The following is a 27,713-nucleotide window of genomic DNA, read 5'->3' as shown; positions in this document are numbered from 1 at the left end:
GCTCAGGTCTGGAATATGAGGCTCTCCTCGGCAAGTTGAATATATATCTTCTTTTTAGAATGAAAATATAAATAAAAATTGGGTCATGGGCCAGATAACTGAAATGAGAACCTTGATTTAGAGGTTCCTGTTTGCATCTCTGCAGCCACTTCAGAACGCACGCATTTGGTTTGCTCTGAGCCTGACCTCCTGTGCTGGCAGAAGTCTCTTCAGTCGGACTTGGGTACTGCAGATGTAGCGCAGTTCAGTGCTTGGCTTCCCCTCGGTGCGCCTCATCTTGGGTAAGCAATTGCTTCGTATTTCTTAAGCAGGGATTCACACTTTGCTCTCTCAGGAGAAGGCTTTAATTTGATGGCCACGTTTACAGGGCTCTCCACCTCTGTAGGAAGAGATGGGTATAAGGTAGCCTGGTGGGTGCACTTTTCCTTTCCGTGGGGTAGAGTTGCTTCCGTTAAGATCCTCAGAGAGAAGAGGGGTAAGGTTTGCCCTTAATGAAAGAGTAGGTGATGATGATGATGATGATGATGATGAAGAACAAGACTTTCATTTATAATTTGCCTGTGGTTATAGGTAGAGCAGTGACTAGCTGCCCTTGAATTCATGGCGGGGCTTGTCCCTCACTGTTTCTCTTCCCCCAATCCTAGACAGACCAATATTTAACCTTAAGAAGTCAGAAACTTAAACCTCTCAAGAGAGCTAGGCTATACTGTCCTTACCAATCACGTCCTTTGCAAAGCTCTGATCTCATGAAGGCCTGATGTAGGGTCCTTTAGGTGTAACCTGGTCTGAGGAGGGAGCGGGAGTAATGACTTCCAAAGTCCCCTTCAGGTAGAGGGTTGACCAGTGATGTCAAGACTGTCTTACAAGGAGCCATGTGACCTCCCGGCCCAATGTAGGATAAACGGTCTTGGAAGGAAAACTGAGGATGCATTTCAAGAACTTCATGCCTCAGAGGGGTTATGTGGGTAACTATACCTCAAAACAATGAGAGCCCAGAGGTGCACAGCCAGGGGGAATCGAGGGGACTTAGCATCGCGAGGTGAGCGGGGTAGGTAAGGGAAGCCTGTGCAGGTGTCTATTTGCTCAGTGGTTGGTTGTCCTTACGGGGGCCAAGCACTGGCACTCAGAGGCAGCACCTCTCCCTTATCTTGTTTTGTGATATTGTAACATTAGGGGGTCATTTTCACATCCTGTGTGGTTGTCTCATTGTCACGAGTCCCTTTTCTGAAGAGGTTTTTCTGTCACAATCGTGCCAAGGGTAACCCTTCCTCTGCACTGTTAACAATGGGAGAGGTGATCCCGATGGTTACAACCTGCCCCCCCCCACCCCCCACTCCCACACCGGGAGTGATAGAAGATATTTGCCAGGAGTTATATTGTGAAAGCTCCGTGAGCTCAGGTCAAAACGTTTGGCCAACACATGAGATTTCTGACCATGCAGAATTATCTTAAGAGCTTCTGCTGAGGAGATGTCAGGATCTGAAGAAGCGAGGTAAAAGTTGAGAATTTAAACGGAATCCTATTATCAAGGTGCTTAAGGTGCATCTGATGCTTTGGTTGGATTTCTAAAGACCAAGATTCATTTTATGCGTATATTATATATTTGTATATATAAGATTCTGATCTTCATTGTTCAGATAGTAGAGCTTATAGTCTTGGGAGGTGAGCGTGGAGAGCAAGACTTTAATCAAACAAGCCCACAAATAAATAGATAATTAGAAATTATGACAAATGCCCCGAAGGAAGAATAAATAGTCTTATTAAAACATGTGGCTTGCCGAGGGATAGGTGGGGGCACCTGGGCGGCTCAGTTGGTTAGGGCGTCTGATTCTTGGTTTCGGCTCAGGTCACGGTCTGATGGTTCGTGGGTTCGAGCCCCACAGTGGGCTCTCAGCTGACAGGGCGGAGCCTGCTTGGGATTCTGCCTCCCTCTCTCTCTACCCCTCCCCTGCTCTCAATAACTAAATAACTCTCTCAATAACTAAACAACTACATAAATATTAAAAGAACAATAACAACAAAACAAAACATGTGGCTGGGCATCTGACCTGGTAAGTGTGGCTCAGGAGAGATTTCCCTGAGGAAGCCACGCTGACTTGACATCTGAAAGCTGAACAGGAGTTCACTGGATGAAGTGGGCGGGAAGAGCACTCAGTTGGGGGAGTAGATTCATCTTGTTTGGATACATGAAGTTCAGAGAAGTTTTGCTCTAAAACATGGAATACTTTCAGAAACACGAGGGGCAGTACAGGGCAGTGAGGGGACAGGTTCTGATCCAGAATGCCTGGGTTTGAATCCTGGCTCTGCCGCTTGCTATGAGTTATCGGGCAAGTCACTTCACCAATCTGTGCCTTAGCGTCCCAGTCTTGGAGACCTCATAGGGTCGTTGCAAAGGCTACGTGGGTCAACGTGTAGAGCGTTCAGGCGGTACGTGGCATGTAACCCTCTCGGAATTATTGCATATGTAATTACTGATTTCTGGCGTGGTCCTATATTAACTAGGGGGGAGAAAAGGTCCGATCTTTTAATGGTAAGGAGGAGGCCCAGGAGACTGAGTGATTTCCCAGAGATCAAAGAATTAGTTAATGGAAGGTCTGACCCAGGAAGAGAATTTTTTAGGAATTCAAATCCGTGCTTTTTCCACGAACTCATTGCTTTTCTCTTCATTCACAGGGAGTTCTACCGGTGCATATGAGTACTTAGAACCAAAAATGATATCTCGTATTCTTTTTTTAAAAAATATAATTTATCGTCAAATTGGCTAACGTACAGTGGGTAAAGTGTGCTCTTGGTTTCAGGGGTAGATTCCGTGGTTCATCGCTTACTCACAACACCCAGTGCTCAACCCAACAAGCGCCCTCCTCAACGCCCATCACCCATTTTCCCCTCTCCCCCACCCCCCATCCATCCTCAGATTGTTCTCTGTATTTAAAAGTCTCTTATGGTTTGCCTCCCTCCCTCTCCGTTTGTAACTATTTTTTTCCCCCTCCCCTTCCCCCGTGGTCTTCTGTTAAGTTTCTCAAGATCTACATATGAGTGAAAAAATATTGATCTCTTGTATTCATCAGATTATTTGCACGTTTCCTAAGATTTGTTTGAAAATGGTTGGGTGTGGCTCTGAGTGACTGGAGTTTGGTGACGAGGTTCAGAGTCTCTTTGGGATCACCTGTGTCCTCAGGATAGAATGGCCCGAGTTGTAGGGAATGTAAGTTGGTTTCAATGTGGTGGTCATTTGGGCAGCTATTTGCACTCACCCAGCACATGCCAGGCACTTTAGTGGTGTTGCAACACAGGCCTGGGACACTCGTAAACAGGAACATATGGTCCTTCTTGAGAATCTAGACTTGGTGCGGTTTGGTGTTAGACCTGTAAATCAACTGTTCCTCCTCCAAGCAGAGGGCGCACTGCTCTGGGGGAATGTACAAGAATAGTGTGCCGGACAGAGGAGGGAACACAACCAACTCCCTGAAGAGGAATTCAGCCAGAACGTTCAGGGATCTCAGATATCCCAGATATGATGAATTATAATGACACATGCTCTCAAGGAAGCTCTTTTTCATGGATGTGTGGGGTGGGATGTGTGGGGTGGGATGGGTGTCGTGGAGCCAGAAGACAGCTGTTGCTATCTTGAGAGAGATCTGCGTTTTTATCAGAGGTGTTTGGGGGAAACTTAGTATGACTCTTGGTATATCTGAGTCAGTGTAATTATTATCTACATTGTGATGGGGTTCAAAAATTGAAACTTAAAAGAGTTTCCAGTTCATTCTGATTCATCACTTGCCATTCTTATAAGTGTAGACGCTTAGAACCCAAATCTCTCTCGGCGCTACAAATTGTTTCCTAGCTGATTTTTAGGTTATGAGAAACAGGATCTTATGTGGTAATGATTTCTACTTTTTGAAGCACTGTTATCTACATCATCCTGTTTGATCCTTGCATTATTGTCCTCATGTTATAGGCAAGGAAACTGAGGTTCCGCAAGGTCAACTGACTTCTCTGCATAAGTGGGACCTAGGGTAGGACCTCCTTGAACAGTTTGACCCTGATTTTCCAGATGGAGGATTTTGTTGTTTAGAACGCAGGTAAGGAATCTCTTAGGTAATCGTTGTGTACAAGTTAAAATGGCCACAACATGTGGACTTCCCACCAGCGCTGGGTGGGGTACTGTGATGGAATTACACAAAGACAGCTTTCCTCCTAGCAGGTTCTAGGTAGAGTTCTTTTAATGGCGGGATGTTCCGGGGGCAGGGATCGTGGCCGAGACCAGACATAGCGGTTGGTGGGAACCCAGAACTGGTTGGATTGTAACTCCCTGGAGTTGCTGTTCTGTTTCATTAAGAAAATTGTGGGGCATGGTGAAAAACAACGAATCCTTTCCCAGAGCTGGTAGACGCAGCGAAATTAATACCACAGAGATAATATAGATGCTTAAAAAGTACTTTTTTGCCCATGTGCAGTCCAAGTCTCATTCTATCCCTGCTGCCTTGCTTAAAAAGGTGGGGGACGGGGGGGGGGGAGGGGAGGGCAAAAAAAAAAAAAAGCTCACCATGTCTATTTTATGCGGCTTCTTTCTGCCACAGAATGCAGTGAGTGCCTTTCAACTGGGTTGAAAATTTTCTCATTTGTGTAGCTCCTTTCCCACATGTCCTGAACATTCTCTATATGTTTAAAAGTAATAATTTTTTTTTTTTAAATTTTTTTTAACGTTTATTTATTTTTGAGACAGAGAGAGACAGAGCATGAACAGGGGAGGGGCAGAGAGAGAGGGAGACACAGAATCCGAAACAGGCTCCAAGCTGTCAGCACAGCGCCCAACGCGGGGCTCGAACTCACGAACTGTGAGATCATGACCTGAGCTGAAGTCGGATGCTTAACCGACCGAGCCACCCAGGCGCCCCTAAAAGTAATAATTTTAATTTAGTTGGAGAGATAGGCAAAAATCTCACACCGAGTCAGCTGTCATCTTTTGTTTATGTGACATCCTTAGGTTGTAGAATGGCCAGGGTTGTCATCTCAAGGACATCCTGAAATTATTTGCTTTTTTCCTCTTGAAAAGCAATTTTCATCTAATCTTCTCGTACAGCCAATCTAAAGCGGCCCCCAAACGACTCTCCAAACACTGCTTTGTTTTGTTTCATGACAGCACTTTCTAGCATCTGCTATTTTCTTGTTCATTCACTTGCTTCTTTTTTTCCCCCCTCCATCTCCCCCTCCCTCCCCCAACTCGCAAACTGCAGGTGAGTGGCACCTTGTCCTTGTTCGGGGCTGTAGCCCAGTGCCTCAGGCACAGACTGACCCACAGAGGCACTCACAGTGGTTTGTTAAGTTAACAAACTTCTCTTGATGCTATTTTCTGATCTTTTTTTTCTTTTATCTGAAGGTTGGAAAATTGGAGAGCAGCATGTGTTGCCCACTGAAACTCCTCCTGATGCCAGTGTTACTGGGTAAGTAGAAACCAAGGAACCAAGGAGGGCATTTGATTTCCTGTAAGTCTCGTGCGTTTTCGAAAGCCGGCTTTATAGATTTTCATTTCCCTTTGGTTTGCTGAAAACGGAAACCCCAACCTGGAACATCATAGTTTTGCTGAAGCAGCTGTTTTAGAAGCTAGGTAGCAAACTCTTTCTTGGAAAGCTGAATCTTCCTCTGTTTCTATTAGAAACAGAAGGCCTTCGGGTCCTTGATTGTGTGTTCTAGGACCTTCCGACGTGGTACGAAGAACATTTCTGGCATTCCTGCGCTTTAAATCGTGACCTTAAAAACACAGCTAGTCTCAGATCAGGAAATGAAATTACCGAAGAGAGTCCCAGAATCCCTGTACTCTGCTGTTGTTGTAGCTACACCACACCAGCCTTCTTGTGGTTCCTCAAATGCACTGAGCTCTTTCACAATTTGGGGTAGTTTCTTTTGCCAGGACTTTCTCTCCCCGCCTTACCCTAACGAGCCTGCCTAAGGCTTCCTTATCCTTCAGGTTTCTCCTTAAGCTTCCTTCCTTCTGGAAACCTCCTCTGAACAATGCCCCCCCCCCCCCCCCCCCCCCCCGCCTCCCAGCCCCCAACTCCGGCCCCGGCCCCTGGCCCTCAGGTCGGGTTGGAGTCTCCTGTTCATGTAACTTCTGTGCTCTGGGCTGCTTCTTGTGTATAGTTCGTGTCTTCTTTCTAAGTTGTCCGTCCTTTCTCCCTGCCTTTTCTTTTTTTTTTTTTAAAGCTTATTTTTATTTATTTTGAGGGGGGAGGGGCGGAGAGAGAGAGGGAGACGGAATCCCAAGCAGGCTGTGCACTGACCGCACATAGCCCCTTGCAGGACTCGAACTCACAAACCGTGAGATCATGACTTGAGCCCAAACCAGGAGTCGGATGCTTAACCGACTGAGCCACGCAGGCATCCTTCTCCCTGCCTTTTCTCTTTATCCCATGGAGATAGCTCTGTAGGAAGAATGAATGACTAAGGTGCTTTGCTCTCATAGTCTCTTATTTTTCCTCTTTATTATTAGTTTTTTAGCTGTGCATGGTAACCTAAACACTGACTCAGCAACGTGCACATAAGAACTGCCTTTGCTCTAATTCCAGGAAACAGAGAATGTGCACCAATATGCAGACAGACAGACAGACACACACACACACACACACACACACACACACACACACACACACAAAAATGGTATGTATTTAAGAGAAGCTTTTAGAACCATGCAGGCTGGTCATGTTCTGAGGCTCTTTAGACATTTCCTCAGAGGCACAGGAGGCAGCCTGCAGATTTCTGCCCTTCCAGCCAGAGACTTAACAATTCAGCCCCGTAGGCGGTGGCATCAGGGCATTTTGTATTTCTTTGCAGAGAGCTTTTTCCTCTGTAGAAAGTCTCATTTTCTCCATCCGTTGTTCTACAAAGGTTACCCGTCAGGTGTCAGTTTCTCGTCGCTTTGGCGGCTGCCTCTGCTTTCTAGCTAACCTTCACTTAATACTACATAGGGCGCTCTTAATATTAAATGAAATTAGCTTAATATTAAACTAATTAAATTAAATTAAAGGTATAAGAACACCTTTAAGCGCATGTGAAGTTGCTCAGTTCTTCCTTACAGGAAAATTCCAAATCGGCTTTGGAGATGATTTTGATGTCTTTCCAAACACTTTCCCTCCAAAGGGTGTAGGGTTCATGTTTTCTTTTCCGTCTTCCCTACTGTGCGCGCCTGCTGTTGGGCAGGAAGTTAACCCTCTTCTCTCAGGGCAACAGCTTGCATGAAAAGACTGGCACATTTTCTGTTTATTCCCATACGTGTTCACTTGGCTCTTCCTCGATAGAAACTGGCCAGCACCTAGAGGGGTCTTGCTCAATGTTGTCTCTCCACACAGGGCACATCTTGTGCAAATGGAAAGAGCCGTGTAATGGTTTCCTCTTTTAATGAAAAGAGAGGTGATTTGAGCGATATATAGATAGCGGAGTGGTGCCTGTGCATAAATACCTGGGATCTGAAAAGCCGGGGCTGACGGCAAAGCTGGGGTGGGTAGCGAGGGTGGAGACAGACACAAAGAGAAAGCAAAGGGGAGAACTGTGCTCGTGCTGGTCTAATTACAAGGACCTGCACTGACAGCCAGAATCAGCCAGCAAAGTCAGAGAGAAGCTTTTGTAAGGGAACTAAAGAAAAGGAAAAGAGGAGGGAAGCAAAGAATACCTGTGAGTTGGCTTTTTAGATAGGGAACCCATGGGAAACTAGGAGCAGGAGACATGTCATTTCCTGTTTGTGGGTGTCTAAATGCATGACCCGGAAGGAGAACGTCAGGGCTTCCCTGAAAGGGAACTCAGAGAGGGGCACCTGGGTGGCTCAGTCGGTTAAAGCATCTGACTCTTGATTTCTGCTTAGGTCATGATCTCATGGTTCGGGAGATCGAGCCCCACGTTGGGCTCTGCGCTGGGCGTGAAGCCCGCTTGGGATTCTCTCTCCCTCTGTCTCTGCCCCTTCCCTGCTCTCTCTCTCTCTGTCTCAAAATAAATAAATAAACTTAAAAAATAGAAGGAAAGAAGGGAGCTGGGAGAAAGGAATTCCAGAAACAGGGAAGGGACCAGCTAGGAGAACAGGATCAATTTGCATTTTTGCAATATGAAGATTGCAGAACCCCTCCAACTTGAGGCATGTGCATAACTAGAAGGTATTTCTCTTACCCTTGGGAGTGTCTTGCTGGTTTGAGTGAGGGGCCTCTGAGTACTTTGTCTGTGTTGGGTCATCTGGGGAGGGAAGACGTATAGTACTTAGTGATTAATACTGATTTTTGTGGTTGAGGGTATTTGTCTAAATGATGTCTCCTCTTGCCTTTGGCTTCTATAGATTATTCCCTGGGCCTGAATGACTTGATTGTTTCCTCCCTTGAGCTAACGGTCCATGTGGGTGATTCAGCCCTGATGGGGTGTGTTTTCCAGAGCACAGAAGAGAAACGTGTGACCAAGGTAGACTGGATGTTCTCATCGGGAGAGCACGCCAAGGTAACAAGGAGGAAATACAACTCTGTGGTAGAAACCCCTGGCCAATGGTGTGAGGACAGCATGGGGAGAGGGAGAATCAGGTCATCAGGTGCCATGAGGTGGTGTTGCCAGAGTTTGGGTTCTGAAGCTTGTCGGAACTGAGCCTCTTCCTTGCTCGGCCCTTTGGCCGTGCGACCCACTGGGCCAGTAACTCCACCTGGCTGACCTTCAGCTTCCTCATCTGTGACGATGAAAGTCATTATCATAATGGTAATGCTTACCTTTTGGGTCCTTGAGAAGCAATGAGAGACGTGCCCATGAAGTTCTTTTTGTTTCTTTTCTCGATGTTTGCCCTTCGTAGAGTAGCTTAGGTGGTTGGGAGGGCTGACAAGGGTGAGAGCATTGGTCTAGACAGAAGAGGCATAAGAACGATGTCACAATAATCTTTTTTGGCGGGGAGAGGACCAGATTCTTTCAGCATTCCGTGCCCCATTCATGTGCCAGAGAATCGTCTCTTTCTCCTTCATGGCCGCTTCAGGTGTTGGGATTAGAAGGTGAAGCATGGCCGAGAGGGGGTCTTTCATGGGCGCTCTTTGGAGTGGGGAATAGTGTATACAGCCCGTCAGAGATTCTGTAGAGATGCCTGTATCTCAGGATCATTTGTGAAATCTATCCTAAGTAACGTGTTACTAACGGTAAGGTCCCGAAGTGTACAAACGAAATACTCTTTATGTAGCTCATAGCATGTTATTCCTTTAATACTTTTCTCACTCAAATTTTTGTTAGTATTTTGTATTATGAGAGGGATAGGCCCATGGTGTACGTAGAAATAAGAATTTCCCAGGGCTCCCCTTCCCAGCCTGCAAGCCAGTCTGTGATGATGACTCCTTCTCAAGCTGTATGATATGCTGCCTGGAAGAGGGCAGAAGGGGGGGTGGGGAGTGATGGCCAACATGCCAGGGACCGTCACCACTACTGGTCTGGGGGATTACCTCAAGGCTTTGAATGCCCTTGAATCCAGGGGCCATAGCGGAAAACGGGGTGGAGATGAGAGAAGGTGTTCAAAAGTTGTGAGTTTGAGTCCCCAGAGTGACCTTCAGAGTGGATGTTACATTTTACCTCAGACTGTAAGAAATGGATATGTGTGGGCCATAGTCCGCCATTTGTGTGTGAAATAAGGCACAGGGCCTTGTTCAAGTTACGGTGTTACCCGGCACCAAGTACTTTTTAATCATAAGGACAAGGATGATGACAGGTACGATGGCGATGGTGATGATGCCGTTGCCTCCACAGAACAGGGTCTTTTGCATCCAGGCTCCTAGGTCTGGTGCCCGTGACTTTAGATGTGCCCCCCAATGTTGTGTTGCCCTCCAGGATGATTACGTGCTATACTATTATGCCAACCTCAGCGTGCCTGTGGGGCGCTTCCAGAACCGTGTGCGCTTGGTGGGAGACATCTCACGCAGCGATGGTTCTCTCCTGCTCCAAAATGTGGAAGAGGCCGACCAGGGAACCTACACTTGTGAAATCCGGCTTGAAATGGAGAGCCTGGTGTTCAAGAAAGCGGTGGTGTTGCACGTTCTACCAGAAGAAACCAAAGGTATGTGAATGCTTTACCTAGAGAAGGGCGAAGGGGCGAGAGATCTGATGTGCAAAGAGGGCAGGGAACCGGCTTTGTTGAACAAATGCCAGCCTTTGGTCTAGACACTTACCACAGAGTGAATCTGCGATAGTTGGTGTGCTTTTTTTTTTTTCTTTTTAATTTTTTTTACTGTTTATTTAATTTTGAGAGAGAGGGAGGCAGACTGCACGTGGGGGAGGGGCAGAGAGAGAGAGGGAGAGACGGAATCGGAAGCAGGCTCCAGGCTCCGAGCTGTCAGCACAGAACCCGACGTGGGGGTTCGAACCCACGAACGGTGAGATCGCGACCTGAGCCGCAGTCGGACGCTTAACCGACTGAGCCACCCAGGCACCCCGGTAATTGGTGTTCTTTAAAGAAAAATCTTTTTTTTTTTTTTTTTTTTTTTAATTTTTTTTTCAACATTTTTTATTTATTTTTGGGACAGAGAGAGACAGAGCATGAACGGGGGAGGGGCAGAGAGAGAGGGAGACACAGAATCAGAAACAGGCTCCAGGCTCCGAGCCATCAGCCCAGAGCCTGACGCGGGGCTCGAACTCACGGACCGCGAGATCGTGACCTGGCTGAAGTCGGACGCCTAACCGACTGCGCCACCCAGGCGCCCCTAAAGAAAAATCTTGACAGTGGTAATTTTATTATCACCTTAAATGTGTCCCATCATCATGAAAATGCCGTGGAGGAAATATTGGTCTTTTCATTTTACACATGAATTAACTTGAGGCTTAGACAGGCTTAGATGTGACTTGTCTAAGGACGCATGTTTATTAAATGGCGCACCTAGTACTTAAGCCCTGGAGCCTCTGACATCAAAGTCCCTATTCCTTTTACTCTGTCCTGATGGTACTTCCCGTCCGTTATCCTCAGTGACGCCATGTCCATATTTAGTAGGTTCCTCTGGTAAGCGTTCTAGGGGACAGGAAAGAAATGAGAGGATCTCGGTATCGTCTTTGGACTTCATCTTCCCATTTGTAAATGGAGGGTGTGGCTTCAGTAGACTGGTGGTGTTCAAACTGTGCTGTGTAGAACCCTGAAGGTCCAAGGAACCTGGTAGGCTGCGCAAAGGGTGAGAGCAGGGCAAGGGTTAATAGAGGATCCGGTCTAATAGGACCTCAGGCCTCCAACTGCAACCAAAGTCCTTTCTCTTTCTCCGGTTTTATTCATTGGGCTGCCAGAGAAGATTTTGTTTGAAGAAAGAATTCTGCTGCCTTAAAAAAAAAAACCTTGAAAACCCTAGAATTAGATATATTCTTTCAAAGTGTTGAGGGACGAGTCTATGGTCTCGGGAAAGCTTGCTAGAATCTGGACCTCCTCTCCTCCCCCAGCTGGTTTGGCCCGCTGTGCGCGCCTCTTTGGTGATGCCCATCACGCCTGCCCAGATGTGTCTTCCCTGTTCACCTGGGTCTGTATTCTTTGTCCTCTGACCAGCCTTGGACCCCCTGCCTGGCGCAGAGTAAGCCATCGATAAACATTTGTCGAATGAGGGGCGCCTGGGTGGCTCAGTCGGTTGAGCATCTGACTTCGGCTCAGATCATGAGCTCATGGTTTGTGGGTTCCAGCCCCACATCAGGGTCTGTGCTGATGGCTCAGAGTCTGGAGGCTGCTTCCGTTTCGGTGTTTCCTTCTCTCTCTCTCTGCCCCTCCCCCATTCATGCTCTGTCTCTCTCTGTATCTCAAAAATAAATAAATGTTTTAAAAAAATTAAAACAAACAGACATTTGTGGAATGAATGAAATTCTAGAATTAGCACCCTTCACTTGGAATCCTGTTTCTAAAAACTGGAGCTGTAAAAGGGATTGTAGAAGGTGGCCTCTGATCTCCCTCCTAAACTTTTCTACTTTTTTTCCTTTTCTTTTTTGTTTTAAAGTTTATTTATTTTGAGAGAGAGGAGGGGGAGACAGTATCCCAGGCTAACAGCACAGAGCCTGTTAGATGAGGGGCTCCATCTCATGAACCATGAGATCATGACCTGAGCTGAAATCAAGAGTCAGCCGCTTAACTGACTGAGCCACCCAGGCGCCCCGCCCCCCTACTTTCTTTCAGTTGACGTTTTTCTTTTGATTTCAAAGCTGTAGTTCTCCAGAAAGGAAATGAATCAGCTATTTCCCCAAGGATCATCTTTGGGCTACTCCTTTCTGCTTTGTCCTCTGATGCCATGCCCAAATGCTTGTCCATACAAATACAGCCTATAAAATAGGAGCCTTTTCCCTCTTTGAAGAGACGCAGAGGCCATAAAGTAAAAGGAGCCAATTTCAGAATTGGGAAATCCATGGACACAGGCTAGAACAATTTTAGGGTTTGTCAGATATTTCCCCCGTAGCCAGTGGAGCAACCTGTATTTATTTTTCCCTTGTGGCCGGAAAGGGAGTAGAGCCAACTCCTAAAAATCTGCCTGCTGGCCACTGGAAAGTTATCCAGCTTGCTTGGTGGAGGTTGTCTTCCCCCATGTGAAGTCATCTATACTTTGCTCTACAGAGTTTACTCCTCAGTTTATAACTTTTCTATGCTCCTGCTACCATTTAGAATTTTTTCCATGATCCTACTCCTTCAATTCCTTTTTCCTCATAGGTTTTATTTTAAATATCACAGACAGTATTCTTGCAAACAAAAATAGTATTAACTTCCTGTACTTTTGCTCTAGAACCAGCCATCCTTCCACTTACGTGAGGGGGCCCGGTACAGTGAGTGAGAGCTTTTGTGCATTTCTTCACTTAGGTCTGGGGTGTGTGCTTGCTCAGCCTTTTATGGGCCGTGTGCCTTTGGGCGCTTTCCACCTTCTTCCTCTGAAAATGGGCAAATGATAGTGTGTATCTCAAAATATTGTAATGACTGGCTGATATGTTACATACACCGTGTCTGGCACATGCCTGGTGCAATGAAAGGTGCAGAATGGGTCAGTTATATTTACTGCATTTTAAAAATAGAGCTCAGTTGGTGAAGCGTCCAACTTCGGCTCGGGTCATGATCTCACGGGGTGAGTTGGAGCTCCACATCAGGCTCCTTGTGAGAGTGCGGAGCCTGCTTGGGATTCTGTCTGTCTGTCTGTCTCTCTCTCTCCGCACCCCCCCCCCCTTCTCTCTGCCTCCCCCTCCCCACTCACTTGCCATCTCTCTCTCTCTCAGAATAAATAAATAAACTTAAAAAATAGAGTTCAGCTCTTAATGTGCTGTTGGATTTAGGGGGACCTTCCCTCCCTATCCGTCTTCTTTGGAGTGAATTTTTGTTACTTTCAAAATGACTCCCTCCATAGAGTTTCAAGTTCAGAATATTTTCTTTTGCTTTCCTCCTATTGTGCATCTCCCCTGCTGGGCAGGAAGTTCATGTTCTCCCAGAGCAACAATTTGGATGAAAAGGTCGGCTTATGCCTCGCGTTTCCTCCTTCATGAGCAGTGCTTAATGCTCTTTTGAAGGAATTCTGTCCAGTTAAGCCCTAGGCTTGTGTCTCCCCAAACACCATCCTGCCTTTCATTTCTTTATTTCTTTATTTCTTTATTTATTTATTTATTTATTTATTTTTTTAATATATGAAATTTACTGTCAAATTGGTTTCCTTACAACACCCAGTGCTCATCCCAAAAGGTGCCCTCCTCGATACCCATCACCCACCCTGCCCTCCCTCCCACCCCCCATCAACCCTCAGTTTGTTCTCAGTTTTTAACAGTCTCTTATGCTTTGGCTCTCTCCCACTCTAACCTCTTTTTTTTTTTTTTTTTCCCCTTCCCCTCCCCCATGGGCTTCTGTTACGTTTCTCAGGATCCACATAAGAGTGAAACCATATGGTATCTGCCTTTCATTTCTTAACTGACTTTGGGGTTGATTTGTGTAGCGTATTCTTGAAAAATCAGAATCATTTTGCTAGGTTTTTTTTTTTTTTTTTCAGGGGCCCCTTGAAATGATTTACGCAGTAAACACATGATGGGGTCAGTTGCGCGTACAAAAAAGCAGAAAGAAGAGTCTAGGAGTTGGGAAGCCAGAAGCAAGGGAATCTGTTGGGGGAGTGGGGGCAGGGATTAAAACAGAAAGACAAGCCAAGAGAAAAGCTGTCTATTGTCTTGGCCTAACTAGCAAGCGGTCCTGTGACCTGTACCATAGCCAGAGCTGTCTTAAGCCAGTCCTAAGACAACCTGTAAAAAGAAGGAAAGAAATTGAAGAAAGTCACCCGTGATTCAGTTTTTCAGCTCAAAGAGCCAGTGGGTTATGTATAAGCATGAGAATTATATAACTTTCCACTTCCTGTTTATGTTCGGCAGATGTGGGCTTCTAAGCTGGTGATCGGAAAGAGGGGGGCTTCGAAAAAAGAAGAAAGAAAGAGGGGGCTTCAAGATTGTCTGTCCTCTCTTTAGTATAAACCTGAAGTTGAGTTGGGACTGGAGAGAAATTCTGGAAAAGGGGAAGGAGCAGGGAATTAAAGGGAATCAGAATGTGTTTACCGTAGATTGAAGACCCCTCAGAGTTGATGTGTGTGGGTAGCCACGGGTATTCTCTCAGCTGCGGGGTGTCAGGTGAGTGAGACGCCTCTGAGTGCTTTGTCCACATGGGATCATCCGGCTCATCTGCGGAGTGAATGTGTGCGGTATTTGGGGGGTGGCATTGATTTTATGGCTGAGGATCTTTGGCTAAACATGATCTCTTCTGGAAGTTCTTTGACTTCTGTAGATTATACCTTGGGTTTGACTTGAGTTACCATTTTATCCCCAGAGCTCATGGCCCATGTGGGTGATTCGACTCAGCTGGGCTGTGTTCTCCAGAGCACAGGAGAGAAACGCATGACCAAGGTAGACTGGACGTTCTCATCAGGAGAGCACGCCGAGGTAAAGGAGAAGGAACCACTGCTGTGCTGTCGAAGCCCCTGGCGGATGGCGTCAGGACGGTGTGGGGGCAGGGGTATCGGGGCAGCGGGTGCCGTGTGGTGGCGTTGCAGGGCTTGGGCTTTGGAGCGTGTCAGAACTGGGCCTCAGCTCAGCCATTTGGCTGTGGGCAACTTTAGCTTCCTGGTGGGAAAAATAGCTCTGATGCAGATGAGGAAGAGGAGAAGGATGATATTCTTGCTACTGCTGCTGCCTGCTCAGCTTTTAGGGCCGTGGGGACACATGTATTAGATCGTCCGTGCAAAGCATTTGTACGTGACTTGGCCACTGCCTTTTAGTTTCCTTCCTCTTTTCCTTTCTCTTTGTAGAGTCCATGGGAGAACGAGGGGGGTTGACTTTGGTGGCCTTGTCTCTAAGCTCCGGGCTGGGCATAAGAATCGTTGCATTCTTATTTTTATTTCGGTTATTTTTATAAGTTTTCTTCTGTGCCCCGCCGCCCCACTTCTGGGATGGAGGGAATTTTCTTTGTCTTTATGGGTGCTTCAGGCGTTGGCATTAGTAGGTCCTGGGGGCCAACGCGCAGACTCGTTCATGGGAACTTGCGTGCAAGCAACAGGGCAGTTCACGAGACCATAGGCGTCATTTGTGCCTGCTGATGTACATGTGGGGCAAGGTGCACTGCGGGGGATATCCCAGGTCGGTTACTGTTAATCAAAATTAAGGTGCAAAGTTTATAAAAGATCTATCTTTTCCAAACTAAGACATATTCGCAGCCACCTCTGTTAAAAAGTCGTTTGTACTCACTCGATTCCTGTATGCCGTCTGAGTGGGCCTGGAAGCGTGGCATCACGGTGGCATATGGGGAATTACATGTGGCCCCAGGTTCACCTCTGGGAGCTTGTCGTGCGTTTAGACGTCAACTGCTAAGTGAGTCACAGCAGAAAATAGGTTGAGAATGAGCCTTTTGAGCTGTGAATTCAAAACACAGAGAGGTTTCGCATCCATGTTTGTATCCGTATACCCATTTCCTTTTCTTTTTTTTAAATTTTTTTTTTTTTCAACGTTTATTTATTTTTGGGACAGAGAGAGACAGAGCATGAACGGGGGAGGGACAGAGAGAGGGAGACACAGAATCGGAAACAGGCTCCAGGCTCTGAGCCATCAGCCCAGAGCCTGACGCGGGGCTCGAACTCACGGACCGTGAGATCGTGACCTGGCTGAAGCCGGACGCTTAACCGACTGCGCCACCCAGGCGCCCCCCCATTTCCTTTTCTTAAAAGCCTTAAAAAATGTTTTAAGTTTATTTATTTATTTGAGAGAGACAGAGACAGGGTGAGTGGGGGAGGGGTAGAGAGAGGAAAGAGAGAGAGAGAGAGAGAGAGAGAGAGAGAGAGAGAGAGAGAGAATCCTAAGCAGGCTCCTTTAACAGGTATTTACTTACTCATTTAACAGGTATTTTAAGCACCTATGTAGCAAACGCTCACAGCTCCTGCCCTGATGGGAGACTTAAGATCAAGATCAAGGGAGATATGCAGTAAAATACTGAGGAAACAAATACATGCTATGTCAGATATTAGAGCTATGAAGAACAAGAAGGCAGACGTTTGTGGTTCTTACTGTATACAGGTGGTCAGAGAGCCCTCACTGAACAGATGACATGTGAGCAGAGATTTGAAGTGAGGAAGTGAACCATGTGTATTTTGAGAGGGAGGGATGCCCCAGGCATAGGGAGCAGAAAGTACAAAGGCCCTGAGGCCAGTACTTAAGGAGAGCAAAGAGGCCGGTGTGGCTGGAATGAAGTGGTGAACTGACCCGAAGAGGTAAAGTGAAGAAAAAGTGTAAGATGAAATCAGAGAGGAAAATGGAGCGGGGCGGATCATGGAGGGCCTTGTACTTTTAGCAGAAATGGGAGGGGGCATTGGAGGGTTTTGAGTAGAGGGATAACATGATTTAACTTCTATTTCCTTTTTTTTTTTTTTAACATTTATTATTGAGAGACAGAGAGAGACAGAGCATGAGCAGGGGAGGGGCTGAGAGACGGGGATACACGGAATCCGAAGCAGGCTCCAGGCTCCGAGCTGTCAGCACAGAGCCCGTCGCGGGGCTCGAACTCACAAACCGCGAGATCATGACCTGAGCCGAAGTCGGACACTCAACCGACGGAGCCACCCAGGCGCCCCTTTTTAAACATTTTTTTAACGTTCATTCATTTTTTGAGAGACAGAGCGTGAACGGGGGAGGGGCAGAGAGAGAGGGAGACACAGAATCTGAAGCAGGTCCAGGCTCTAAGCTGTCAGCACAGAGCCCGACACGGGGCTCGAACCCACAAACCGCGAGATCATGACCTGAGCCGAAATTGGACGCTTAGCCAACTGAGCTACCCCGGCGCCCCTTAACTTCTATTTCTAAGGGCCCCCCCACTCAACCTTGCCCATGCCCCGACCCCCTTGGTCTTTGCAAACTCATACTTTGCCTTTCCCTTCTAGGAGGAGGTTATGTTACGTTATCACTCCAAACTCAGGGTACCTGTGGGGAGCCCCCAGAACCGGGGCCGCTTCCAGAACCGTGTAACCCTGGTGGGGGACACTTCCCGCAATGATGCGTCTATCATGCTCCAAGGAGTGCGGGAGTCTGACAGAGGAAGCTACACCTGCAGTATCCACCTGGGGAACCTGACCTTCAAGAAAACCACCGTGCTGCACGTGATCCTGAAAGAGCCCCGAAGTATCTGACGTTCGGCTGGGGAGGGATGGGGGGCCTCGTAGCGGGTGGGCATGGCCGGGACTAGGGTGAGGCCAGAGAGGCATTCGGGGTGCAGAATTTCAGGGGGCGTCTGTCTCTTACAAGCACTTGTGCCCTGGACTTCAGTGGCCTTGACAGTGGCATTTGGAGCCCTAGGCACCTTGCTTGCCTCGCTCTAGTTCTGGCCCTGAGGATGTGTGAGGTCAAAGGAGCTGGTATTTGGTGAACACACGCCTTCTGCCAGAACTCACTCGTTGCCGGTGTGATAGGCTGATGGAAAGGTACAGGAGCTCAGAGGTGGATTGGAGTTGGTGTCCGAAGTCACTTTTTACTTGGGTGCTGTATGCTCCGTAGTGGGAGGGAAAATGACCCTGAGCTGGGGAGAGACAGCACCGAACAGAGAGAAAACAGGAAGAGACCGGAGCCCCAAACAGAGGCGTTTGCTGTATTCTGGCCAACCCTGTGCATTAAAGCCAGTGGTATGTGGGAGAATAAAGACTCGATTGTGTGGACGGAGAGGGTGATCGGTGAGGGGTTAAAGTTAAACCAGAGCACAGGTAACAGTCAGGATGTGGCCTGTGGACTTTGCCTTTCGCTAGAGCCCTTCGCTGGGGGTTGGCTGCGGTTTGTTGGGGGCGGGGAAGTGAATGAGGCCAGAACACAGCTCGGTACCTCTGACCAGAGATCTGGGTCGATGGAAGCACCTCCCTGTAACAGCACAGGCTCCCAGCCGGAGAGGGAAGCAGGACAAATGGCTTTCTTCACCTCCTCACGAACATGAAGTCGTGTTTTCCACTTCACGGAGGAAATACACGCCATTAGTGGGGGCTCGCTCAACCTCCAAGGCCTCCCCGCCCGCAGGCCTACCTCCATCTGCCCCCCTCCTTACCTCCGTCCTGCCCCCCAAGGCTCCCTTCCGCCCCGGGCTGATCCGAACCTCTGTGCTCAGGTGACATGTTCTCCCCCTCGGGAACCACGTGCTTTCTACTGGCTTCTGCTCCTCGGCCTATAAATACGCTCAGCTCTTCCTCTTACCTTCTGTCCTCGTCTACTTTAGCTCGCACCCTGTATCTTTTTTTCTCTCTTAAAGCAGACACAACTCACATACCGTACAGCTCACCCATTTAAAGCATGCAACTCAGGGGTTCCAGAAAATTCAGAGTTGTGCGACCATCACTGCAATCAGTCGTGCCTTTCTTTCTTGACTTAGCCAAGTAGCTTGCTCAGAGGCTGAGTGTGGTGTCTCCTCTGTCACCTCCAATGAATTCCTGAGTGCACTGCAACCTGTCTTCTGCTCCTGCCTCTACTTACCTCACATCACTAATGGTACTCTAATCGCCCGTCCTCAGCCGCCTTTACCCGAGTAGGATTGGACACTGCATCCTCTCTATGTTCAGTAAATATTATGTTGGATTCCCTTCTTCTCTTCTTCCCTCCTTGCCTCCTCTCTCCTTCCCTCCCTTCTCCATCCCTTCCTACCTCTCTCCCTCCTCCCTTCCTTCCTTTCCTTCCTTCCTCTCCTCCTCCCTCCTCTCTTCCTCCCTCCCTCCCTCCATCCCTTCCTTCCTCCTCCCCTCTCTTCCTTCTCTCCTTCCTTCTCTCTCCCTCCTCCCTTCCTTCTTCCCTTTCTTCCTTCCTTCCTCCCTCCCTCCTCCCTTCCGTCCTTTCCCTCCTTCCTCCCTCCCTCCTCCCTTCCTTCCTCCCTCCCTCTCTCCCTCTCTTCCTTCTTCCCTCCCTCCCTTCCTCCCTCCCTCCCTCCCTCCCTCCCTCCCTTCCTTCCTCCCTCTCTTCCTCCCTCCCTTCCTTCCTCTCTTCCTCTCTTTCTTCTTTCCTTCCTTCCTACCTCTCCCTCTTCCCCTCCTTTCCTTCTTTTCTCCTCCCCTCCTTCCCTTCCTTTCTTCCTTCCTCCCTTCCTCCCTCCCTCCGTCTCTTCCTTCTCTCCTTCCTTCCTACCTCTCCCTCCTTCCCTCCTTTCCTCCCTCCTCCCCTCCTTCCTTTCCTTCTTTCCTTCCTTCCTTCCAAATTCCAGCCAGATATTCCACAAATTCTTCAAACGCAACACATCCAAACCTGCCCCTGCACACGTCTCCACAGCTCATCTCCAGCTTATCTCCTCCACCTGCGTTAACGCCGTCACCATCTACACGGTTAGCTAGCCGGATGCCTGGGAGTTGTGCCTGATTCTTCCCTTTCCCATGACCTCCAATCTAAGAGGTCAACAGGTCCTGTCATGTCTGCTACTGATTTTGGGTCTGCCTTCTTTCCAGTCCCATGCTAGGCTCTGGCTGTCTTCCCCTCTGGCTTGGCCTGCAGGCCCCCAACATGTATCTGCTCTCATCCTTGGCCCCCGCTCTCTCCTTCCTGCGCCTCTCTGTGCCATCCTGTCAATCACAGATCCCCACATTCTGTCCAGTGCTTGTAATCTTTCAGTGGTTTCTCCACTGTCTACAGAAACAAAAACCAGACTCCTGGCTGGGATAGTCAAGGCCCTTCATGACTGGGGACTCTGTTATCTATCCAGCCTAATTCTCCACCATACCCACGAATGCAACCTTGAACCAGACCCCCAGAACGATTTCTACTTTCCGAATGTACCATCCTGCCGGGCCTCCAGACTTTGCACACACTGTGCTCCACCACCCTTCCCCATATTGTCTGCCCAGCAAACTTGATGTTTCCTCAAGAGTTTTAAACTTGAAAACTTTTGCTGAGGAATTCTCATCTGCCCCCCGTAGAAGTGGGTACCCTTTTTCCTCTGTGCCCCTCTGTGCCCCATGTGGACTTCCGTCATAGCACCTAGAGCAGGCTGTGGTTCTCTGTCGATGTGTTTGTCCCTCTTCTTGAGATTAGGGACCACGCGTTGTCTCTGTAGCTTCCGTGCCTGGTGATATCTGGCACCCAGGAGGTGTTTACGTATGTATTTAGAGGGACGTGAGGAAATGAATGAGGGGTGCCATGTGGGTAAGAGTGCCCCTGAAGGCCTTACTTGGCGTTCTGACTATGAGGCTGGGTGTTGTAGCATCTATCCTTTTGAAAGCAACCACTTTCTCATAGAAAGATCTACAGCCTCTGAAGCATCTGTTATTTTATTTTAAGATAGAATTGTTAATGTAAAAGGAAACTCTGCTGTAGGTAAGGTGCTATCCTCTTCTCCCACCCACCTTGATCTATACTGTAGGGGTGAGCAAGGGAGCCAGACTTGGCTCTCCATCTAATGGGGACCCCTGGAGTCCCAGGGTTTCCACATGGGGTGGAGTCTGGCTTTCTCCCCCAGCTTCCTGACTTGGCTGTTGCTCCTTGGTATAGAACTTGTGGGACTCTCAGCTCTTTTCCCGAAACACTAAGACCCTCTAATTGCTTTTCTCCTTTCCCAAGCATTGGTGACCCCAGCAGCCCTCAAACCTGAGATCCTGGGTGGGAATCAGCTGGTGATCATTGTGGGGATTGTCTGTGGCACTATCCTGCTGCTTCCCGTTCTGATATTGATCGTGAAGAACACCCACAGGAATACGAGGTACAGGGCCGGGTTGGGACGCTGGTGGTACCTCTGACCCGAAGTGGGAGAGTGACAGCACCCTGACCGTGCCATTTTCCCAGAAGGGGGTTACTTTAAAATAGAATCATTTGTGGTTGTCAAATTAGATGTCATCTAGGTAGGGACCCCCCACCCCCTGCTCACCGTGCTCCAGAAAGCCCTTGCACGTCCCCACACCCTCTTCATTCGCTTTGGTATTTCACAAAGATTGCCAGCTCTTTTGTAACTGGTGGCCTAAGGAGAGCATTATTAAGAGTCTAAACCTTTTGCAAGAGCTATAATGGTGCCAGTCCGTGCCCGAGAGAAATGGTTTTTGGATTATCCGCAATATCCACTTCACCTAGAGGTGCAGATCTTGGTGCTCTGACCCAGCGGCAGTGTTTCATTGGCCATTGGCAGGCCCACGGCCCCCCACCCCGCATTTCCCCAAGTGTTGATGACGAAGTCTTGTGGCTGTCTTGTAGGAATGCTGCCCACGGGCAAAGGCCCCCATTCAGGCTAAGTAGTTCTGGCTTCTGAGTCTCTTTTCCCCGTAAAACACCCATTCCACGGAAGGTGCTGGCGTGCCTTCTGGCTTTGCACCTCCTCCCCCCGGGGCCTCGCTGACTCGGTTTGAACTTGGCTGGCCTCTCCAAGGGTCTTTACGCTGGGCATGAAAGTGGCACTGAGCCCAAAGTTAGACACCCATGTCAACTCACCTACCCACTCTGGGCCTCAGTTTCCCACCAAATGAAATCAGTGCTTCCGTGTCTACTCGCTTATCCGAAAGAAATAAGCAGACGGGGGGCGCCTGGGTGGCGCAGTCGGTTGGGCGTCCGACTTCAGCCAGGTCACGATCTCGCGGTCCGTGAGTTCGAGCCCCGCATCGGGCTCTGGGCCGATGGCTCGGAGCCTGGAGCCTGTTTCCGATTCTGTGTCTCCCTCTCTCTCTGCTCCTCCCCCGTTCATGCTCTGTCTCTCTCTGTCCCAAAAATAAATAAAAAACGTTGGAAAATTTTTAAAAAAAAGAAATAAGCAGACGGCTATGCTGAGATTTGTGAACATGGTTGCTGTAGCACGGGTGATAATCGAACACTGAAAATCATCCTCAGTGACGGTCAGAAAGGTAACGATTCACCGCATAGGTGTTCCATTCAATGACACGGTGCACAATCCCGAATGGGACGACATGGAAAGATGTCCCAGAAGCCGTATTACAGAATGTATGATACGATCTCATTTTTATAAAAAAAGAAAATTATATACAATGAACATATCTTGTGTGAGTGCCCCTAGGCCCATATTGAGAAAGTTTGGGAGAATAATTCCCAAGTATTGGTAGTGCTGTTTGGGAGAAAAGAGAAGGTGGGTCCCCTGAGGGTGGGAGGTTTACTGGAACTTCAATTTCCAACTCTCTGTGTTTCTTTTGTTTTTTAAAATGTTTTATTTATTTATTTTGAGAGAGCGTGTGCATGTGCGGTGAAGAGAAACAGAGAGAGAGAGAGAGAAAGAGAGAGAGAGAGAGAGAGAGAGAGAGAGAGAGAGAGAGAGAATCCCAAGCAGGCTTTGTGCTGTTAGCACAGAGCCTGACTCAGAGCTCAGACTCACGAACCCTGAGATCATGACCTGAGCCGAAATCAAGAGTCGGACGTTCAACCGACTGAGCCACCCAGGCACCCCTCTTTATGTTTATTTATTATTTGAATTATTTTACAACGAGAACACACAGCTTTATACTCAGATAATATGCGAAAAATATTTCCTCCACTTAAAGACAAAAAAAAAATCCGGTTTCTTTTCTAGCTTCAACCCTGATTTTTTATTATTATTATTATTATTATTATTATTATTATTTTTTAGCTCTTGCCTAGGCCAGAGCAGAAAAAAAGGAAGTGTATTCAGTGGCAGATGCAGAGGGCAGATGGTCAAGAGATCAAAGGCCGAGGGCTGGGAAGGGGCCAGGGCTGGCCGCTCAGGGAGTTTCTGGCGCCAATTCTGCTCTGCCAACCGCCGCCCCCCCCCCCCCCCCCCCCCCCCGCCCGGATGGCCAGGAACCCTTTGAAACTGGGTGTCGCTGAGCTTCTGTCGCCCCCTGCTGGTCCAGCTACATCTCCCTAGTCCTCGGTTGTGATAAAATCTAATCCCGTGGCCCTCACTGTTAATTCACTTGAAAGTGTGTGGGCAGAAAGATGTTAGCTAGGTTAATAGGGAAGTCAACGCTGCTGTTCAGCCCAGACTATCTCCAGAATCCCTTCCTGCCCTTCATCAGAGAGATGCACTCCTCAGGTTTCGAGGTGGGCTGACTGGTGCTGGCGGTGGGCATCTAGAGAGAATAGTTCCTCCTCTGAGGTCCCCCTCTGCACAAAGCTCTGTGGGGTCTCCTGCAGGGACTCTTGAACATACAGTGCTGGCCGGTTAATTCCCCATGATTTTCATGCCTTGCAGCTCAGGAACGTCCACAACCCTGGTAAAAAGCCTGGAGAACATACAGAAGCCTGATCCAGAGGTAAGGGAAGAACTCTACCGTTCTGCTGCTGGGCCCAGCGCGGGGCCGGGTGGATAAGGCTCTAGCATTTCAGGTGGTGCCATCAATTCCTCTGCGAACTATCTTCCTCAGTGTTATGTCTCAGCATGCCGGCCGGTGCTGGGCACGGAGCAGGGGCTCAGGAAATCTTCATTAAGCCAGCGAGCGAGAGCCCCTGCGGTGGGAGTGGGGTGGGGCTACAGGGCCTCCTGGTAGGGCTGGAGGAAGGAGCACTGGACTCAGAGCCATTTGTCCTGTTGTAAGGTCCAAATAACCCGATGATCTGCAAGAGCTTCTTCATCTGGGCATCATGAGGGAGCCATGAGGGAGAATTGTGGTGAGTTCAGGAGTCAACAGTTCAGATGAAATCATTCAGGGACCTCAAGTAGGAGGATCAAGAAGTTCTTCCATATTAGTTTGTAATGGAGCTATAAGTAATTGCTATTAGAGACTGAGAAATGAATTCATTTCCTTGAACTTCCTTTCCTTTCCTTTCCTTTTCTCCTTCCTTCCTCCCTCCCTCCCTCGCTTCCTTCCCTCTTCCCCTTTTCTCCCTTCCTCCCTTCCTTCCTTCCCCATCTCCCTCCCTCCCTTCTTCCTCCCTCCCTCCCTTCCTTCCCTCCCTTCCCCTTTTCTCCTTTCCCTCCCATCCCTTCCTCCCTTCCTTCCTTCCTTCCCCTTCTCCCTCCCTCCCTCCCTTCTTCCTTCCTTCCTCCCTCCCTCCCTCTATTCCTTCCTTCCTTCCTTCCTTCCTTCCTTCCTTCCTTCCTTCCTTCCTTCCTTCCTTCCTTCCTTCCTTCCTTCCTTCCTTCCTTCCTTTAAAAACTCCTCTTTGAGTATTTACTTTTCCATCTTTCGGTCTGTTTGTGACCCAAGAGTAGGTTTTGTCGCAGCTGGGGCCTCAGAAGCCCAAGAATTTATCAGTGGATGACATCGCCTCCCCAAATAGTGACAGGAATACTACCACCGACCTCACAGATGTGAGATTCAGGGAGGGCTGTTCCTGCCACATAAACCCTGTCAAAGAGATAACCGCAGTTAGCTGCTGATCGGTGCCATCGTGCCAAGCCTCTAATTAGAAGGAAATAAGCACAGGGTACAAGTAATCTGGCAAGATAAGGATTCCCTGCTGCTACCTAAATGGCCATCCAAAGATGTTTATCTTTTGAAGCAAAGAATGTGGTTAAGATAGTGCTCTTCCCCGACTAGCCAATTTTCTTAATTTGGGGGAAGACTGGGGACTGAATTGTCATTATTGACGATAATTTTCTAGCTCTCAATAACCCTCTGGTGTTGATGCCCTGTGAACAGTAGCAGATGACCATTTTCTCTGGCATATAACATTTGCCGATTTTGGGGAACGTTTATCCCGTTTCTCCCCCCGTTCCCCCCTCTAGAAACATGTTTACTCCTCAATAACCACACGGGAGCTGATTGAGGAAGAAGAATCGAGTGGAAGGGCAGAGGCCACCTACATGACCATGGTGAGAGTGGTTCTGGGCCTGGCGGAGCCAGGTGACGGGGGTTGGAGAAGGAGCTGGCGAGGATATGGCAAACTCCTAGGCGGTGGGCATGGCTGGGTCACCCAGGGAGGTGACTCTGCCGAGGGCTCCTGCCCTGTGATGCTTTCTAAGTAGTAGGGAAGTCTGAAAGGCTGAGGCCCTGCTGGGTAGAAGACCAATCTTGCCTTCGTACCCAATCTCGAGTAGTTAAGCGTCACTAGGGCCAATGGTGATGGATTTTAGTGGCGAGAAGAGGCACCTTTATCAGGCATGAGCAAAGTGCCCCTGCCTCATTGGAGGTTAAACACGACTAATGAGGAGGGTACCATAGATCCTTGGACAAACGTTGTGTGGCGATCTTCCTTCCTATCCAAGAGTCCCTTCCAGTTCTTCCCTTTTTATTTTTTTATTTTTAAAAAGTCTTTAAAAGTGTATTTATTTTGGGAGAGAGAGAGAGAGAGAGAGAGAGCGAGAGAACGAACCAGCAGGAGAGGGGTGGAGAGAAGGAGAGAGACTGAGGACTCTGCACCATCAGCCCGGGGCCCGATGTGGGGCTCGAACTCATGAACCGTGAGATCATGACCTGCGCCAAGATCAAAAGTCAGAGGCTTAACCGACTGTACCACCCAGGTGCCCCAATTCTTACATTTTTAAATTCTGTGACTTACGATGCGTGGACATAATCTGATCGCCAGGAGGGCTGCCTGCTGCATTCCATACAATAATAGGGAGTCGGATTCCTTCTTTCCCTTTCCTCCACTCCACAGGGAAGTACAGCATGTAGACAAGGCAACTGGGGCGCAGTGAGTAGGAATAAGGACAGAAGGGGTGAGCTGGCGACGGGCACAGTACTATTTGTAGACTAATTATGGGCACCCCGGCCATGAAAGGAGTGGTGTTCTGCTGGGCCCAGAAAGGCTGGCCTCTTGCTCGCGTTTGTTCCCGTCACAGCGGCACTGAGAACACGTGACTCCCAGATGATCGCGGCAGAGAAGGACCCTGCCAAGGAAGTGTGAGATCAGGGACCTGGCCTGGTTCCACCAAGTGCAACAGTAGCTCCACTCCGAAGTTGCGTGTAGTCATGTTTACCCCTCTGGCCTTCTCCTGCTACTGCCCTGTGACGCTGCGGTCCCTGCCAGGCCTTGTCCGGCCTCTCACGGACCTGCTGATGACCTTTGCATGGTAGCTGCTGCTGAGTGCGTCCTCACCTGGGTGACACTATCTGCAGAAACTCTGTGAGGTCCACCTTCCCCGTGTTCAGTGTAGGTACTTGCATTGAAACTGTAAAACAGCACTTCTGTCCTCTTGAAACGGAACTGAATAAAGCAAGGGGGATGAGAGGCCAAAGCCACAAAACTCAAAGGCCTTTAGGAGCCGGTCAAGTTATTTCTAAAGACCGCGTGCCAAATTCAGTAAGCGTCCGGACAGATTTTGGCCCGCAGGCCATTTGTTTGAGACCTCAGGTATAGAGGTGATACTCGATTAGGGAGCAGGGATAACAATAAACCTGCAATTTTGTTGTTGTTGTTGTTGTTGTTGTTGAATTGATCGTATTTATTTCAGTGAAGGGGGCACCACGCCTGTGTCCCCCTCCCTGAGGCTGTATGGCATACTGGTTGACGTCACAAGCTTTGAAGCTGGGCAGATGCGAGTCCAAATCCTGGCTCTGTGATTTAGAAGCTAGATGGTCCTGGGCAGGTAACTTAGCTTCTCTGAGCCTCAGTCTTCTCATCCTTAAAGTGAGAAGAAGAAGACTACCTCCCTCCCAGGTGGTGAGGATCTAAAGAGTTAGTGCTTGTGAAATTCAGAATTGGGCCAGATCGATGGAGAGAGCTCAATAAATGGCAACTATTATGATCAAAATACTTACAAATGTGCTCTGTTTCTTCCCTCCCTTCCCCTGCAGCACCCAGTTTGGCCTTCTCTGAGGTCAGCCCCAAATAACCCGCCTGAAGAAAAGTCAGCTGGGGGAATCCCCAAACCAGAGCAAGCCTTTTGAGAAGAAAGGAGAATTCCTTGTGTCCTTAGCAGTGGCGCAGACTCTGTCCTCTGTGTGTCCCGAGTCACTGTCTGGTCATTCCGGACCCCTGCCCCCACCCCAGTTGGCTTCCTGCCCCATTGGTCAAAAGGCTGAAGAAGGAGGGTTCAGAACCTGGCAGAAAGACGGGACAGCTCGGGAGGAACGGGCTCCGATGGAGAGAAGCATGGCGGCGCTCCTTCCGGAGCGGGACACTGGCCCTGGGGACCCTGGCCGAGCCGCCGCAGTGGCCTCCTGCATTCCATCAGGTCCTCCCCTTGGATGTTGGTCTCCATGGATGGGTTACTGGGAAGAATCACAGAAGTCAAAACCAACCCAAACGGTTCCTTTGGCAAATTACCCCTAAATAAACGTGGCTTGTGGAAATCATCCTGTTTATGCCCCGGCTGAGGGGGGAGTGGAGGCTCTGGTGAGGAATTTAGAGTCAGGAGTCCCTCAGACTGAAGTGACTGCAGGCCAGTTTTGGCCCTGGGACAGTGTGGGAGTGAATGGGTTGGA

At 48.7% G+C, this 27,713-nt stretch overlaps 1 protein-coding gene and 1 long non-coding RNA gene across 3 annotated transcripts; one reads left to right on the top strand and one right to left on the bottom strand.

Annotated features, from left to right (window-relative positions):
* Positions 1–145: 145 nt before the first annotated feature.
* JAML (junction adhesion molecule like) lies at positions 146–27,584 on the top strand. 2 transcript variants are annotated; one of them, XM_058686884.1, is made up of 10 exons: positions 146–281; positions 5,381–5,444; positions 8,318–8,472; positions 9,826–10,051; positions 14,786–14,898; positions 17,382–17,619; positions 21,013–21,151; positions 23,597–23,657; positions 25,073–25,159; positions 27,084–27,584. In XM_058686884.1, exons 2-10 carry the CDS (start codon positions 5,402–5,404, stop codon positions 27,174–27,176), a joined length of 1,155 nt encoding a protein of 384 aa, XP_058542867.1. In that variant the 5' UTR covers positions 146–281; positions 5,381–5,401; the 3' UTR covers positions 27,177–27,584. The 2 variants fall into 2 exon arrangements, with proteins under 2 accessions (XP_058542867.1, XP_058542868.1); XM_058686885.1 differs by lacking the exon at positions 146–281 and adding an exon at positions 3,959–4,082.
* On the bottom strand, positions 22,998–27,156 carry LOC131486891 (uncharacterized). Its single transcript, XR_009249510.1, has 2 exons — positions 25,846–27,156; positions 22,998–24,055 (listed from the first exon to the last, which is right to left on the bottom strand). It is a non-coding gene; the product is annotated as an uncharacterized LOC131486891 (long non-coding RNA).
* Positions 27,585–27,713: the final 129 nt, after the last annotated feature.

The sequence above is a fragment of the Neofelis nebulosa genome, chromosome 10 (assembly GCF_028018385.1).
Source record: "Neofelis nebulosa isolate mNeoNeb1 chromosome 10, mNeoNeb1.pri, whole genome shotgun sequence".
In the NCBI taxonomy this organism is placed as follows: domain Eukaryota; kingdom Metazoa; phylum Chordata; class Mammalia; order Carnivora; family Felidae; genus Neofelis; species Neofelis nebulosa.
This window is presented reverse-complemented; position numbering and strand designations above follow the sequence as displayed.

Excerpts from the sequence above, each read along its gene's own strand:
- JAML (XM_058686884.1), top strand. The coding sequence starts at position 5,402 with ATGTGTTGCCCACTGAAACTCCTCCTGATGCCAGTGTTACTGG. Across the intron at positions 8,473-9,825 it reads CATCGGGAGAGCACGCCAAG|GATGATTACGTGCTATACTA; the intron begins GTAACAAGGAGG and ends GTTGCCCTCCAG. Across the intron at positions 23,658-25,072 it reads TACAGAAGCCTGATCCAGAG|AAACATGTTTACTCCTCAAT; the intron begins GTAAGGGAAGAA and ends TCCCCCCTCTAG.